General features: G+C 31.8%; 1 protein-coding gene across 1 annotated transcript; it reads right to left on the bottom strand.

The window, feature by feature from the left end:
• Positions 1-411: 411 nt before the first annotated feature.
• Positions 412-3,413, bottom strand: LOC104908644 (hypothetical protein). The gene is made up of 2 exons (XM_010697775.4): positions 3,053-3,413; positions 412-901 (listed from the first exon to the last, which is right to left on the bottom strand). The coding sequence occupies exons 1-2, from the start codon at positions 3,253-3,255 to the stop codon at positions 664-666; spliced, it is 441 nt and encodes a 146-aa protein (XP_010696077.1). The 5' UTR covers positions 3,256-3,413; the 3' UTR covers positions 412-663.
• Positions 3,414-17,988: the final 14,575 nt, after the last annotated feature.

Genomic DNA, 17,988 nt, shown 5'->3' with positions numbered 1-17,988 from the left:
GCTTTTAAATTGAAAGAGAGGCAAATAGATGAGAATTACAGAGAGATGGAACTGAAGAAGAAAGAAATCATTGATCGTTTCGAAGCATTGGAGATGAAAGAGAAGCAGATAAAAAGGCGCCAGCGAGTATTGGATTTGAGAGAACAGCAAAGTCATGAGCGTTGCCAAGCTCAGGAAACTGAAGATAAACAAATTGATGGGTTCCCATTAGAATCATGGTGGTGATGATGATGACGGTGGTTATGATGGTGCAGAAGCGTCTCCAAAACGACGGCATTTGATCGAAGCTGCTAAATTTAAGAGGTTTGTAAGGTCGTCCGACGGAAAGTATTGGGTCAGACGGTCTGACCCAATACTTTCACAACAATAAATGCCAATATATGGAAAAATACTAGTGAAAGTATACGACAGTCATAAAAATTTACAATCCGTTATTGTGATTTTTCTACATGAGATTATTCATGAATTGCATCACACATCCATACAGGCCCAAAAAAAAGTTTATTTTTCCAAGGGACATGAACTATTATTATTCATCAGAAACCTACACAATGTACTAATGCAAAAATGCAAGGACTCCATGTCTATATATAGATAAAGAAACTATACTAGATTAGACTATATATAATGATGTCAAAAATTTTGCATAAATGATGTTTTCACTTAAAGTTCACACCGAGGCCGCCGAACTTCGGGTGTAGATGTAGAGAGGGACTCCTTCACCATGTCCGCTGCCCTGTGCACGGCCTCGCCAGCCACCTCCGCCGCGGATTTTGCAGACTCTTCCATCATAGATTGTGTCTTTGCTAAGCTCTCTTCAGCTGCTTCTATTACCTTGCTCTTTTCTCTTTCTTCTCCTCTATTGGCTTCTATGTTGGGCCGCAATTGAGCACCATTTTTCCTAATCATACATCATGTAACTCAAATCATTATACGTTTATGGTATTGCATTGTTTAATTTGAACCCAGCACCTGCTCGTCCCAAGGTTATTATAAAGGAATTAGTCACGTAATGGACTAGATGGCTTTGTCCAACCATTAAGCCCACAAATGTTAGAAAGTACAAAAAGATAGCCCAATAATGTAGGATATATAACTAACACAAAAGTGATCTCTTTTGTTTAAAGTGAGCTAGTTTGACAATAATGTTTGGATCTTCATAGTTATGGATTAATTCTTTTAATGATAGATTTATTCTCCATTCAGAGCAGACAAATACACAGCAATAGTATGACTAATAACCAGAGGTGAACATAAATATTTGACCCGATACCAAGCTTGTTTGATGGAGGTGTGGGGAACTCACCTTGTGACTTGGAGATCACAAGTTCGAATCCTACTACCTACCTATACTTGGGAGTAGGGATTCCTTATATTCCCCTCTACTCTCAAGAGCTAACCTGTGTAGTTGGACTGGCTACCTGAACGAAGTGCTGGTCCAGTAGGGTCCTTCTTCTTACCCGAATCCCTAATGGGTCCAAAAATAATAATATATAAATATTTTTGACCCGATTGATCTGGTAAATCGGATATCCGATCCGATTTTTTAGTGTTTATATATTTTGGGTTGGGGGATCGGATATCCGAAAACCGAAACATAAGAATTTAATCAGATTATTTTTGAAAACTCGGTTATATATCCGAAAATATTTAGTTGAGAACAAAATCTAGTGATCCATTCGATCCAAAACTTGTTTTTTTTAACCTATTCTTTGAAGAATCAATGTTTTCTCCCATCCAAGATTGTCGGATACTTGAAATTCCACATTAGGTTGGGTTATTAAAAATAAACCTTCTACTAATAACAACGATTATTTCCTTACAAAAAGAACGACGATTACTAATAAGTTATTCTAATTAGACAAAAGACAGTGACGAAAGAATCAATGTGAGGCGTGATTTTGGCTATCACGCGTGGTTAAGGTCCCTCCTCTGCTCCTTTAACAAAGGAGTGTGTTGAGTTGAAGACTTGAAGTACAATTACTTCATTTCTTTTGAAAGAAAAACACTTTCAAGAGTATACTTCAACAAAGGGTCTGTTCTCTCCTAACTTATTTTCAGTTCAGTTCTTGACAATACTTTTACTCTCACATATTACTATTCATTTCAATTCCGTTCAGTTCAATTCAATTCAGTTCAGCTGTTTTATGCCGAAAAGAACAGACCCAAAGAGAATGTCACTCACATCACTATCCTATTCCTACAATCCTACCACTATAAAGAACCAACCTTTACACTAATTCCTACCACATAAGCGCTTTTCTCACTACTTGATCTAAATAGTAAGAAACAGCTCTACCTTAAGCATCAAGGACGCATTCGTAGATAACAATCATTAAGAATTAAGATGTATTACTCTCTGTGTCATAAAAAAAAATATAAGTTTAACAATAGTTCAAATAAATTCCAATTGGTTCAGTGAAATTTTGCAAAATTAAAGCACTCGCAAAGTTTCGACAAACATATCTTGGAGTCTTAGACTATACCCAAGATATCCTCGTACCATCTTTTAATATCCTTAACTAGTACTTTAGCCCGCACAATGCCTCAGGTTAGTTACGATCATCAAATATATTATTATTTATAAATCTCATACTTGATTTTCTTAATTTTTCGTAATATTTTATTTAGTGTAAAATTGAAAAATGAACATTATAGTCATTTTAATGGAATTAGGATAAGAAAGATGTTTTTACCTAATAAAAATGTATTTTATTAGATATAATTAAAAGATTTTATTATATTTTACTTTGAAAAATTAAGTATTGAAATTGTAATGGATGAGTGATTAAACTCTCACATTTTATTTCGAAAGTCATGTATTCGAATCCTACTTTCTACATATTGTTAATATTTTAAAATGAAACTATAAACATGTGTATTAAAAGATTGAGAAGAGTATTACATGCCATTATTTCTTTGATAGAAATGCCTTTTAAGTTCTAATATACTATATAATATATTTGTATAGATAAATTGTTGGAGAGAAACAAAATAGCACATGATCAATAATAAATGGAACATGATGCAAAAAGCAAAATAAGAGACTTACTCAATATGAGAAGGGAGAAAGAAGTAGAAGAAGCGAGGAATATTAGGAAGCTTTAAAGCATTCCAGTAATGGCTTGCTCTACTGCTGAAAATGTAGGACTTTCCTAGTATCTCTTGTAATTGAGGATCTCCGAAATAGAAAAATAGCAAGCATGGTACCATTGCTACCAAGATTATTGTCCAAATTGAAACTCTAGTAGCCATGAATATGATGCATGTATAATGTTTTGATGTAGTAGCTGCGTGCCAAATTCACCAGTGCATGTATCTAGTTGATATTTATGAACTCCGGCGTTACTGTTACTTTGATTTATGTGCTCAGCAGCACATAATATATTATATAAGGTATTTGCGTATAGTACTAGCTCATATAAAGTATATAATATATGTTCTAGATCATCGATTAGATAAGAGTTTGGGACAATTAAGCATACATTTATCTTCATTTCGTTGGACAAGAACCACGTGTATTGAGTCTCGAGTAGAAAGGTGACAACATGTTTGCAAATAAATGTAACGTGGCTTCTCTTCTTACTCCAATGAGGCAATGACGGGTTTGGGTCGTGAAGTGATTGTGTGATCCTAAGAATTATTAACCTTTTTATTATTGAATTTTAATTGATTAGAAATATATAAAAAAATTACTTTAATATCACTTTTTCCCTTAATTTATTAGATATATATTTATATTTTATTCTAATGTGTAGAGTCGTCTCAAAGAAAATGGAGGCTCTAAAGTCTAAGCAAATAATTTAAATGGTGGCCCTTGGCCCTCCAATAATATATATAGAGGGGTCTCATATACATAAGCAGAGTGAGCGACTGCTCAAGGCCCTTAATTTTAAGGGGCCCTACTTATATCTTATTTTCTTATTTTTTAGGTTCTTTGAGTTTAGATGGAAAATACATTTGTTAATCTGATTTTTTTGTTTTTAATCTATATACCTTTTTTTTCATATTTCATAGCTTATTCTAGTTTTATCTTTGGTATATCTTTACTATATATTCTTGTAGATCTAAGGTGTCTCCTTGCTAAAATTGAAAATAACATTGAAGCATTTAAGAAAGTTAATTCGTTTTCAATCATTATTAATAAAAAAAAAAATAGAAAATACCCATGGTAACCTTGCAGTTTTTCGGTTTTCCAATGGTAACCATGTGGTTTTCAAATTTCCAAAAATGACCTTGTACTCTTGTTGAATTCCCAAACATGATTTTTTCATGGTTTCTAAATGCAACCTCACTTTACTAAATACAACCTTTTTCCTCATAGCTCATTTCTCTCTCTAACTACTCCTCTCTCCGTTTTCCTTCTTCGTACTCTTCGGATGTCGTCCGAATTGGGGATGGTTCTTCCAATTCTGCATAATTATTCTTCCATTTCTCCATAATTTGTAGTTTTGATTCTCCATAATTCTCCTTTATCCCTTTTCCTCAATAGGTTTTTCATTCTTTCTCCGTTTACATGCGGTAGAACCAACATAAACTTTTTCATTCGATGAAACCAAAGTATCATTTTGGGCAATTTATCGCGCGTTATTGTGTTCTTGCTAAGAGAATTGGGTCTTGATTTTTATGAAAAGTGCACGAAGACATTGTATCGTGCGATCTTCGTGAAATAGAAGAGATTGTTTCGTGCAATCTATAAGAAACAAATGCATCTGTTTCGTGCAATCTTCACGAATCATAATAGACTGTTTCGTTCAATCTGCACAAAACAGACTGATTAGTTTAGTGCAGATTGCATGAAATAGGGAAAATCGAGGCATATGAATCCCTCGACATTGCATAATTACGGAAAAAAATGAACAACTTACATCAGATTGAAATTCGTTTGGGTCAAAATTATCGTCCATTGAGTATCAAATTAAAATTTGTGAATTAGGTCTTATATAAGTTTTTCTCTCTAATAGTTAGAAAGGAGGAGGACAAAATATTTTAAGAGAGAATAGAGATAAGTGTTTTTTTAAAAAGGATATGATAATGAAGGTTTTTGGGTTGCGTTAGTAGAGTGAGGGTACGTTAACCCACGATTTTTTCCGTTAAATTTAACTGTTAAATTAAAGCATGCAAATGGAAATGCTTCTGGAATGCAAATTGAGGCGAATCTGATCACTCTTTCCAAATTTCGACCTCGAATTTGGTCCATAAACGGCTAAAATGACCCCTAAAACTTTGACAGTGCCATTTTTTCGGATTATTTTGCGTTTCAGAAATATCTTGATTTGCGTGCATTATATTTTGTGAGCCGAAAAAAATAGCCCGGTCAAGGTTTTGGGGGTCGATTTATTCCTTTATGGGTCAAATTTAAGGTCGAAATTTGCAAAAAAGATTACATGCCCCTCAATTTGCATTCCACAAACATTTCAATATGCGTTTATTGATTTAACGATTAGATATAACAGAAATTTAACAGAAAAAGTAATGTTTGGGAATTCAACAAGAAAATAAAGTTGTTTTTGAGAATTGAAAATCGCAGGATTATCATTGGGAAACCGAAAAACCACAAGGTTACCAATGAGAATTTCCCTAAAAGAATTAAACCAGTTATTAATATACGAGATAAGAGATCGACTCGTTTTATATAGGGTCCATGTTTAATGCATAGCACATGGCCCTTGAATTGTCTAAAACGTCCTTGAATATATAAATAAGTATCCTCTAACTCTAATTTTATTTTAACCATAGACCATTAGAATACCTATACATCAAATTCTCACATGAATATTATGAAACTTTGATTAATATACTAGAATAGTAAAAATTATTACAAAGAAAATATACAAACCATTAGCATCAAATACAAATATTTTATGCTGACTGTAGAGATCATAAATCTTAAAATCAGTTCATAAGGTAATATTAGTGAATTGTATTCTTGACAACAAAGGTTCCTAAGGATGAGGAGCTAGCTCATGTGGTAGAGCACTCCCCTCTGATCTCTGAGGTCAGGGGTTCGATCCTTACCCCCAACATTATGTTGGGGTATTTCCTTAGCATGCTTTGCATGCTTTACCAGCCAATGTGCTGGTAGTTCCTACAAGGCTAGTAGCCTTGGTAGGAGTTAGCCCTTGGGTTGACTTAATTTTCCAAAAAAAAAAAAAAAAAAAACAAAGGTTCGCATCATTTCAATTGATGGACTAACAATTAAATAAATAATTAGAACATGTTAGAACACCTTAACAAAATCAATCAAAAACCATACCATAGACAAATAGCAGCAACTTAAACAAAATTAACAAGAGATAGAGAAAAAGAAAAGAATGGAATAGTGGCATGCACCTCGAAACGAATGGCTGGTGCAGGTGGTTTGGCACGACCGACGAGGCTATTTGGTGAAACATTGGCTGCTCCAATGAGATTTAAGGAGAGGGAGGTGGAAGGAGATCATCAAGCGATATGAGAGAGAAATAGAGTATTAACATTAAGTATAAAATAACTTGATTTATTGAAAATAGAAACCGCCAAATAGTGCATAGATGGAATTAGATTGATGGGTATTGATGACTTCTTGTAAATATAAAACCAATTATCAACCATGACTTCTTGGGGGAAGAAAAGTAACGCACAACAACACAAGCAATAAAATGCAAAGAATTTATTCCAAAAAAAAAAAAAAAAAAACTCATGTGAAGAATCGATCATGCAACTTGTAACGTGGAAGAGGTTATCTTTGCGGCTACACCACAACCCATTTAGGCTATGTAAGTTGACCTTATTTTTGCTTATTTCAAATCTAATCAGATCAGATCAGAAAAAATAAGTTCAGATCAGACCAGATCAGTTCAGATCATGCTTATATTCAACAACTCATTATTACTATTAAATATCTTTCATTACATATTAGTAAAAATTATAATAATTGAATATTAATAAAGTACTCATTGAGACGAATCAAACAAGACCCCACATGACTATATTTTTTCTTATATATTGAGCAAAACCTAAAAGATTCTCTCTACTTGTTAATAGTGTCAAGATTCTGAGAAAGATAAAAAAATACAAAGGGAGTATTATTATTTACTAGTACAGTTGTTCAAAAGGATTATTATTGTTGTTGTTGTACTTATTAATTATTAATATTGGTAATTACTATTAATCTTGCTGTTATCATTATAAATATCATTGTTATTATTATTTTAAGTTATTTTGTTGTTATTAAATAATAGAAAATTAAAAGTCACGTGTTAAGAACATAAGATTGACGCAAAAATAAGAAATACATAAAATATGATAGCTCAAATTCATGACAACGAAACTACTAAGTTCGGATTACATTTCAAAATAAGCTAAGTGCGAGATACAAATTATAAATTTAGATTCAGTATACCTCTTTCTACCGAATTCCAAATCTCTCAAGCTAATTGAAGTTGCACACTATATTTATTTCTTTCTTGCGTAAGTCATAGTTGAGTCTGCCGACTTCTCAAGTGTGAAATATATTTTTTAAGGGAAAGTGTGAAACATTGTATAAGTGCTCTTATAAATTAATGACTTGGGTTATATAATTATTTTTAGTAATAATTATTATTGTTATGATTATAATTATTGTTGTTGTTATAATAATGATAATAAAAGTTGTGTAAAAGTTGTAATAGAAATAAAATGATAATAATAGTAATACTTTTTTTTAAGATATTATAACGTATTGCATAATAATGAATTACAAAGTAATAATATAATAGTAATAATATATTTTATAAAAAATAAAATCTTGTAAATCAGATCAGATCAGTTCAGATCAGATCAGAAAAAATAAGTTCAGATCAGATCAGATAAGTTCAGATCAGAAAATTTCAGGTGAACTAAACATAGCCTTAGCCGATACAAGCTTATGCAAACTAGAATATATTGCAGAAATTAGTGAGGCCCATAGATTCAGGGGCCCATAATTTGGGAGGCCTTGAGGCGTCGCTCAGGGTGCTCCCCCTAATGGTCAGCCCTGCTAATGTGTGTAAGAGGGTTGACAACTTTGAGGGTTACTCAAACATTTTTCGTTTTCTTTTGTTATGGTATGTGGAGCCTTATAGGCTAAAGCCTATGGGCCCATGCATCGATGGCACATACATGTTGAGCACCGTGCTAACGAGTGAACAACATCTCAAAGTATATATTTATATATTGCGGGATCTTTTAGTAAACAAAGTTGGTAAATTAGATGATAATCTATATATATTAAAAACACAAATTATTAGAATAGACGGTCTAATTTTAACATAAAATTAGACGAACTCAATACTGAATTTTTCTAACAAGCCCATTTCATTTCACTTTAACCTAACACTATTCTAGTCATCCCTTCTCTTCTCCTTCCTTTGTTTTCTTGATTCTCGTACTACAACAGACAATTTCAAAAAGTAACTCGGTAGTCTTACGGACGGATTAAACTAGTCACTAAATGGATTAAACTAGTCACTGTGTAGGTTAAACAATATCATTACTGAATAGATTAAACTGGTCACGAAATAAATAAAATTGGTCCCTAAATAAATGAAATTATTGGTCACAATATTTTTTTAAAAAGGTGGCATGTTCTCTTCTTAATATTAGGCTTGAGCCGAGCCTAATTTTAAATTAAAAGTAAGCAGTCTCTTACAAGACCAACTGTATTTAAAATAAGAGAAACATATTGATCAATTTTGGTTTCAAAAAACAATAACCCCCCCCCCCCTTCCTTTTCATTTGTCAAAATTTTCTTTTTAGGAAGTCCAAAAACAGTTGTCAAGTTTCCATTATTCAACAACAAAATTATTAAATGCGCCACTAAAATCTTTTCTTATTAGTCAAATAAAATAACTAATATGAACCCGGTGCGCACTAATTAGTGTGCACCCGATCCATATCACGTGAGTTTATGATAGTGTATATTGATATGATATAGTGCATGTTAAAATGATAGTGTATGTTAAAATGATATAGTGTATATTAAAATGATATAGTGTATGTTACAGTGATATAGTGTATGTTAAAGTGATATAGTGTATGTTAAAGTGATATAGTGTGTGTTAAAGTGATATAGTGTGTGTTAAAGTGATATAGTGTGTGTTAAAGTGATATAGTGTGTGTTAAAATGATATAGTGTGTGTTAAAATGATATAGTGTATGTTAAAGTGATATAGTGTATGTTAAAATGATATAGTGTATGTTAAAATGATATAGTGTATATTAAAATGATATAGTGTATGTTACAGTGATATAGTGTATGTTAAAGTGATATAGTGTATGTTGAAGTGATATAGTGTATGTTAAAGTGATATAGTGTATGTTAAAATGATATAGTGTATGTTAAAGTGATATAGTGTGTGTTAAAATGATATAGTGTATGTTACAATAATATAGTGTATGTTAAAGTGATATAGTATATGTTAAAGTGATTTAATGTGTGTTAAAATGATATAGTGTATGTTACAATGATATAGTGTATGTTAAAGTGATATAGTGTATGTTAAAGTGATATAGGGTGTGTTAAAATGATTTTACAACAATCTATACAACTGACGAAACCTCTTTTCCGCCATTTTTGTTGTCAGATATCAGTTGAAGAACTTCGCTCGCATCTTTCAAACTTGACGCTCGACTAATCAACTCATCGTCCAACACTAACTTTTCTCCTTCTTCATCATCTGCGACGTCGTTTCGAGTTTCGCTAGCAGAAGCTCAGACAGAAACGGAAATGGCGGAAGAATTCCAGAAAGCGAGAGAAGAAGAAGGTTCGATATTGTTCCGAAGAAGCAGAAGAAACATGCTTTTATGGTGAGAATTGCATGGAGGAGAGAGAAGGACAGTAAGAATGAGAGAGAATAAATGGAGTTCGCAAGTTTAGTGCCATGGTTAATGGAAGCGAAGAATCTTCACTTTCTCTCTCCTCTGTATATCAGTTTTGAGTATGAGGGATGAAGAAAGAAAGGATGAGGATAAAGTTAGTACTGTTTAACGGGTCACGTGCTTGGGCCTGGTCCACACTATTTTTAGTGTAAACCGGGTTCACGCAAGTCGGATTGTTAGTCAAAAGTAATATCGAGAGTGGAAAACATAACAATAATTGACGATCCCTTATTTTTTTTATTCCCAAAGTATGACAACTAAAATGAGATAGAGGAAACACTAAAAAAGATCAATACGTGCATACATACATATATACTACCTCCGTTCTTTTTTAGTTGCAACATTTGACAAATTACACTATTCATGTTCTCTTATTTGACCACATTTATTGATTTATATGTTAAACAAAATATAGTCATGTGGGTCTTGTTTGATTCGTTTCGATGTAAGCTTTCATAATATCAAATTTTTATAATTTTTTACTTACTTACAATTAGAGATAAAACGATTTGAAATTGTACATTGGCAAGCGTGAAAGTCAAAACGTTGCAACTAAATAAAAACAGAGGTAGTATATAGAAGTGAGTTCATATGAGAATGCATACTTACATGAGAAATGAGAATGATATTTACGCGCTATAACTCTTATGAATAAGTGACGTAACTCTAATAAAATAGTGATGTATGTAACTTCAAAAAAATAATATTAGAAAAAAAATTCAAAATTTGAATTTTTATTTTTTGGGCTCTAAATTTTTTAGGTGAGTATAACTCTAATGAATAAGTGTTGATATATATATATATATATATAATATTATTATATATTATATATATATATATATATATTATATTATTTATATAGAGAGAGAGAGAGAGAGAGAGAGAGAGAGAGAGACAAGATCACATGAGAATGCTCCTTACATGAGAAATGAGAATGAATCTCAACCACACGATTGGTTTAGAATTACAACACTTATTCATTAGAGTTATATCCCTCTAAAAAAATTTGAATTCAAAATTTTTTTGTTTTTTTTGAATTTTGAAAATTCAAATATTTTGTTTTTGGAGTTATATCATTTTTTCATTAGAGTTACATCACTTATTCATAAGAGTTACAGCGTGTAAAATTCATTCTCATTTCTCATATAAGTATGCATTCTCATATGAACTCAAGTCATATATATATATATATATATAGGGTTGGGATCCGGTGAGAATAGGTCCCTATGTGAGAACACTTTTTTATGTGAGAATGAATCTCATCCTTAGATTTAGTTTTAATCAAATGGCTCATGTTTTTTCAAACAATAAAACTAAACTATTATCTCCTCTCTCGTTTAAAACAGTCGTCCAAAAAAACTTTTATTTCTCTCTCTCTCACGCGTCCATCTCATTCTTTCAATCACGTTCTTCTCTCACCTCCTGGAAATTAGATTCAAGCTTCCTCCTGGTTCGATGTCCGATGAAGAGGTTCTGTTTCAAATAAACCAGAAATGAAACAATAGAATATTTACAGACTAAGAAAAACTAAAAATGTAAACTTGCTTTGACACCCACGTAGCAGAAACACCAGATTTAGCAGATTAATATGTTGTTTTTTTTGGTAGTGAGATATTAGTATCTTATCATGAAACCTACATAATACATCATAGTGACCCCTTGGACGAAATAGTGACTATATTCTGTAAGTAAATGATTTCCAAGATAGGTTAACAGGGTCACTATGAGATAATAAAAGTTAATATGATCTTTTTATGGTTTTTTTTGTTTGTAAAATACATATTCACCTACTGTTCCCTTAATGTTAGGATTGCATGTTTTAGATAATACATCATAGTGAATTAGTGACCCTTTGGACGAAATAGTGACTCTATTCTGTAAGTAAATGATTCTTCCAAGATATGTTAGTAAGGTCACTATGAAATAAGAAAAGTTAATATGGTCTTTTTATGGTTTTTTTCCTTGTAAAATACATATTCACCTACTGTTAAACATTGTTATTTGTATGAATGTCTCTCGTGACACTTTAACATTAATATGAACGAAAATTTAGAACATTACAAACTGACATATCAATTAGTAAAAAATAAACCTGATGCAAGAACTAACGAAGACGATCCAACTTCCATATCTGAAAGAAAACAAAATACTAATTAACCTAATAATAATTAACCTAAAATTGAAGAAGATTACCAAGAGAATCAAGAAAACGACATTGAGCAACTAAGCCTGCAAAACTGTGAGAAAATATCATAGATTCATAGTGACCATGTGTTATATCATAGTAACCCATCTATCACATGTTTAAAGAAATTAGTCAACAAAAAATAAAATTTCCTATTTCCATATCATGGTGACCCTTTGCTTTATCATAGTGACCCTCTGCTGTATCCTAAATTTTGCCACAAGTAAAACCTACTTCCTGTATCGATAGTTTTTGCCACAACTTAAAACCTAATTCCTGTATCGAACAAAAATCGAACAAAAATCGAACAAAATCGAACAAACATCGAACAAGAGTCGAACAAAATCGAAGAAACATCGAACAAGAGTCGAACAAAATCGAAGAAAAATCAAACAAAAAACGCCATTGAAATCAGAAAAAAATCGAACAAAAATCTGCAAGTAAATAATATCAAATTTAAAATTTCGAGTAATACCTGTTGAATAATGGAAGAATAGTGTGAGTTTGCAAAAATCGACCTAAAACTTTGAAATATTACTCCATCAATGACGCCATAGAGGAGAGAGAAAGCTCTGCAAAAAACTTAGAGAGGGAAAAAAAATGACGTTAAAGTTTGTGAGAAAGAAGGGGAGGAAGGAAAAACCTAAATTAAAAAATGCCATTACTCATTAGTGTATTTAGGATGGTTGGATTAGATTAGATCCAAAGGTCCAGATTTGTTCTCACATAAAAAAGTGTTCTCACATAGAGGAGGTGTTCTCACAAGAGCCCTCCTCTCTCTCTCTCTCTCTCTCTCTATATATATATATATATATATATATATATATATATATAGGGTTGGGATCCGGTGAGAATATTAGGTCCCTAAGTGAGAACACTTTTTTATGTGAGAATGAATCTCATCCGTAGGTTACCAAGAGAATCAAGAAAACGACATTGAGCAACTAAGCCTGCAAAACTATGAGAAAATATCATAGTGACCCTCTGCTATATCATAGTTCCAACACAAACCTCTGCTATATATCATAGTGACCCTCTGCTGTATCATACTAACCAACACAACCTTCTGCTATTTATCATAGTGACACCCCTATCAGTCCTACATGACTAGGTTTTTGCTTATATATTGGAAAGAATTCATGGTCAAATGAGGTTTGACTCTAAAAGAAGCAAATGTGAAGTTTATATGAGACGGGAGGAGTATAAGATTGTGACATTCCAAATCTACAAGAGTGGGTGCACATCATTGATTATGGTTCTCACCTTTAGTGCTGCACGTTTCAGAGGTGTAGCACGAAAATATGACTTCACCAACTTGAAGGGTAAAACATCTAAAGGAAGGGTCTGTTTTCATCTCGTAACCATGGATAAGCTGCATACAATGTAATAAGTCATCATGTTAGAAATATTCATATATCTATTATATAAGAGAAGGCGGGAGCAATGGTGTCCTCTTTTGAAATGCTTATTTTGCCCCTCATTCCCTTTCTAAATTACAAAAGAAATGTCAAAATCAAAATCGGCACTCAAAAAAAACTACCGAAAATTAATTTACAACACTCACTCACAAATCACTTAAAAGAAGAAACTTTACAAATCACTCATACAATTGAGAAAATCAGTTATAAAAATCACGCAAATCACTCAAATAATCGGGAAACTTTATTAAAACTTAAAATTAACATACAAACTAAAACTAATAACCTAGAACGTCAATACATACAAAAACATTTACAAAAATTTACTTACAAATCACTATTCTCAAGAACCATTCACAATTAATGGTGGGTCATGATAAAAATAGAGGTGTATTTGTAGTGAAATCAGAATTTAGGAGTTAGACAAGGAAAAAAATTATTTACTTTTTTATAGTGTTTAGAATTTAGTACTGTACTTAATTCAAAAATCAACTAAAAAATTATAATATTACAAATCATAAATAAATTCAATAAAATTTCTATTTTGTTCATAGAATTTAACTTTGAAAAGTAAAAAAAAAAGACAAAAATAATGGTGAGATCTAGACTTAAGTGACAGAAACTAAACCAATCAAATTTTGCAACTAAAAACAATCATACCTCATATGTCTAATGTTCAAATTTTGACTCTTATGTCGAAGAAAATCGAGTTTCTGTTTCAAAAGAAATTCAAGCACGCATCGCGTGCAAAAAATTCTAGTTTCATATAAGAGAAGTAAGCCATCAGCATTTTTTATTAAGCTAAGGCCTAAGCCATCAAAATACTCACCCAGTGCGCGCTGCCGTCATCCTTTTCCTATGGTCCTTGTTCAGTAGCTGTTTGACAAAATCCTTGCCCTCCGGCGATATGTTAGGCCAAGGTGTATCATCAAAATGAGGATCAACCCAAAAAGGCCGGCTTCCACATAACAAGATGTATGTTATGATACCAACACTCCACAGTGTTGGAATCTTCTAGAGTTCTAAAATAACTCTACAAAGTAGAGTTTGAGCAATATCAACCATTGAATAAAAAATCAATGGCTCATATATTATCTTTCCAAAATTCCTCATATTTTTTCTCATCAGAATCCACCTCCTAATTCTCCCCTTTCCACCAATATGAGCCCTTAATTTTAAAATGTATGGTACAAATACAATTCTATCTTGTAGTAGAATTTATTAAAACTATAGAGGATCCGGACTCATTGGTCCACTAAACGAGATTATGGGATATAATTCCCTTATTTTCCTCGATTGTAGTTTTTGGCTTCCCTTATGTAGTTTCATATGTAATTCATATTCTTTGAATTGAATGAAATTTTAATGTTATTTTCTTGTTCAATCCCCTCTCCCATCTTCGTATATTAAAATTTCTACATGGACAATAATATCATGGGACCTGCTATTGCTATTATTCCAATGGAGGAGATTTTATACTTTACTCTCTTCTCAATCACAAGTCTATTATAATCAGCTAAGCTTACTACCAATTGACATCGAGTTTGGGTGTAGATGAAAGCTTCATCGAAATCACGGTGTATTCATGACGGAAACACTAAATACAACTTAGCTTGGAGTTCAACCAAGATGGATCTTGGCCATGCAATTCTAGATGAAATGGTCTTTGAAATTTGAATTCCAGATGAGACGTATATGATAAGTACAGAAATTGAATCAAATTTTACTCTATTTTCAATCACGAGTCTTCGAATTTTCAACTTAATATGATGTAAAAGTATTGGGTCAGACCGTCTGACCAAATACTTACTGTCAGACGGGCTGACCCAGTGACCTCAAAACACCCTCTCCTTTGGCCCTTCACAAAGTTCAATCATCACCATTTTCCCAACACTTTTCACCTCCCCAAAACCCCTAACTTTCCCACATTCTCTCTCCTCCATAACAACCCAAAAAAATGGGACTCAAAAAACGCAGCAAAAACCCACCCTCACCAACGCCGGAGACTCGCCGCCGGTGGGCCCATTTGTTGAGTTCCAGAACGGCGAAGACAACGCATTTATTTTAAGAAAAGTAAGTTGTACTGTTTGAGAAACAAACAGTGGAACATTGATATGGCAGACTTCACTTAATTTCCTTAGAAGTTGTCGATGATGAATCAGCAACAGTTGAAGAGTTTCATTCACATTTACATTCGAATGTGTCTCTCTCTTTCTCTATGCAAAAATAAAAAAAACATACGAGGCATGAAATTGATCACTGATTTAATGGAAGGAACACATACAGAAACAGAAGAAAACAATGGTCGACACTATTACAGACCATTTTCTTAATTTCAGTCTTCATTCTTTTCCTATTTTCCATTTTCAGTTGGTTATTTTTTTGTTTCAGTTGGTTATTGTTTTGTTTCAGTTAGTTATTGTTTTGTTTCAGTTGGACTTTGTTTTGTTTCAGTTGGTTATTCTTTTTGTTTCAGTTAGTTATTGTTTTGTTTCAGTTGGTTATTGTTTTTGTTTCTGTTGGTTATTGTTTTTGTTTCTGTTAGTTATTGTTTTGTTTCAGTTGGACTTTGTGTATACCAACTGAAACAAATAATGAACCAACTGAAACAAAGAATGGACCAACTGAAACAAATAGTGGGGCAACTGAAAAAAATAATGGACCAACTGAAACAAAGAATGGACCAACTGAAACAAAGAGTGGACCAACTGAAAGAAATAATGGGCCAACTGAAAGAAATAATGGACCAACTGAAAAAAAATTGAAACCAACTGAAAAAAAGTGAAACCAACTGAAACCACATTTTTTGTCTTAACATGAGTATGGAGTATCAGCTAAGAGGAATGAAGAAGAAGGAGAAAGTGAGAGAAAGCAGAGGTTAGTGTTTTGTTTTCTTTTCAGTTGGACTTTGTTTTCTTTCAGTTGGACTTTGTTTTCTTTCAGTTGGACTTTGTTTAATTTTCTTTCAGTTGGACTTTGTTTTCTTTCAGTTGGACTTTGTTTTGTTTCAGTTGGACTTTGTTTCGTAATATGTATACCAACTGAAACAAATAATGGACCAACTGAAACAAAAAATGGACCAACTGAAAGAAATAATGGGCCAACTGAAAGAAATAATGGACTAACTGAAAAAAATGAAGACTACCTGAAAAAAAATGTAGACTACCTGAAAAAAATTAAGACTAACTGAAAAAAAAATTGGAACCACCTGAAAGTCGTCCGACCAAAGATTATGGTCGGACGAGTCCGACACAATACGTTCTCATATATGAAACATCTTCCATATTTCCTCAACTCCCGCACCGGGGGAATCTTTTCCCAAACTGAATTAATAATGCTAATTTACAATATTATCCTCCATCCAATATTGATTGATACAATTGACTTTCATATATTCCATTGCACAAATCTATTACCAAAATTTATTAAAAAAAATGATAACTTTATAAATATATATTGAGGCAAATCCTACAACATCTTATATACTAATATTTGTCTTTATATATAAGCATAAATTTTATATGAATAATGCACATAGTAAAGCTATGTTTAGTTCACCTGAAATTTTCTGATCTGAACTTATCTGATCTGAACTTATTTTTTCTGATCTGATCTGAACTTATTTTTTCTGATCTGATCTGATTTACAAGATCTTATCTTTTATAAAATATATTATTACTATTATATTATTACTTTGTAAATTATTATTATGCAATACATTATAAGATCTTCTTTATAGTATTACTATTATTATCATTTTATTTCTATTACAAATTTTACATAACTTTTATTAATAATAATAATTATTATTATTATCATTATTATAAGAAAAATAATAATAATTATAATCATAATAATAATTATTATTACTAAAAATAATTGTATAACTCAAGTCATTAATTTATAAGAGTACTTATACAATGTTTCACATTTTCCCTTTAAAAAAATGTTTCACACTTGAGAAGTCGGCAAACTCAACTCTTTTTTTCCATATAAAATAAGATATACAAACAACTATAACTTGAGCAAAAAAGAAATAAATTTCGTGCAACTTCAAATAGCTAGAGAGATTTGGAATTCGGTAGGAAGAGGTATACCGAATCTAAATTTATAATTTGTATCTCACACTTAGCTTATTTTGAAATGTAATCCGAACTTAATAGTTTCGTTGTCATGAATTTGAGATATCATATTTTATAGATTTCTTATTTTTGCGTCAATCTTATGTTCATAACACGTGACTTTTAATTTTCTATTATTTAATAACAACAAAATAACTTAATATAATGATAACAATGACATTTATAATGGTAACAACAAGATTAATAATAATTACCAATATTAATAAGTACAACAATAACAACAACAATAATAATTCTTTTGAATAAATGTACTAGTAAATAATAATACTCCTTTGTATTTTTTTATCTTTCTCACTTAGAATCTTGACACTATTCACAATTAAATAGAATCTTTTAGATTTTTCTCAATATATAAGAAAAATATAGT

Source organism: Beta vulgaris, chromosome 7 (genome assembly GCF_026745355.1).
Source record: "Beta vulgaris subsp. vulgaris cultivar EL10 chromosome 7, EL10.2, whole genome shotgun sequence".
In the NCBI taxonomy this organism is placed as follows: domain Eukaryota; kingdom Viridiplantae; phylum Streptophyta; class Magnoliopsida; order Caryophyllales; family Amaranthaceae; genus Beta; species Beta vulgaris.
Note: the sequence above shows the minus strand (reverse complement) of the source record. Positions and strands in the feature narration are given on the sequence as shown.

What these genes read in the sequence shown, in the direction of transcription:
- LOC104908644 (XM_010697775.4), bottom strand. Translation starts at nt 3,255, where the DNA reads ATGGCTACTAGAGTTTCAATTTGGACAATAATCTTGGTAGCAATGGTA. An exon ending in TTTCTCCCTTCTCATATTGA is followed by an intron (nt 902 to 3,052) that starts GTAAGTCTCTTA and finishes ATGTATGATTAG; the next exon opens with GAAAAATGGTGCTCAATTGC.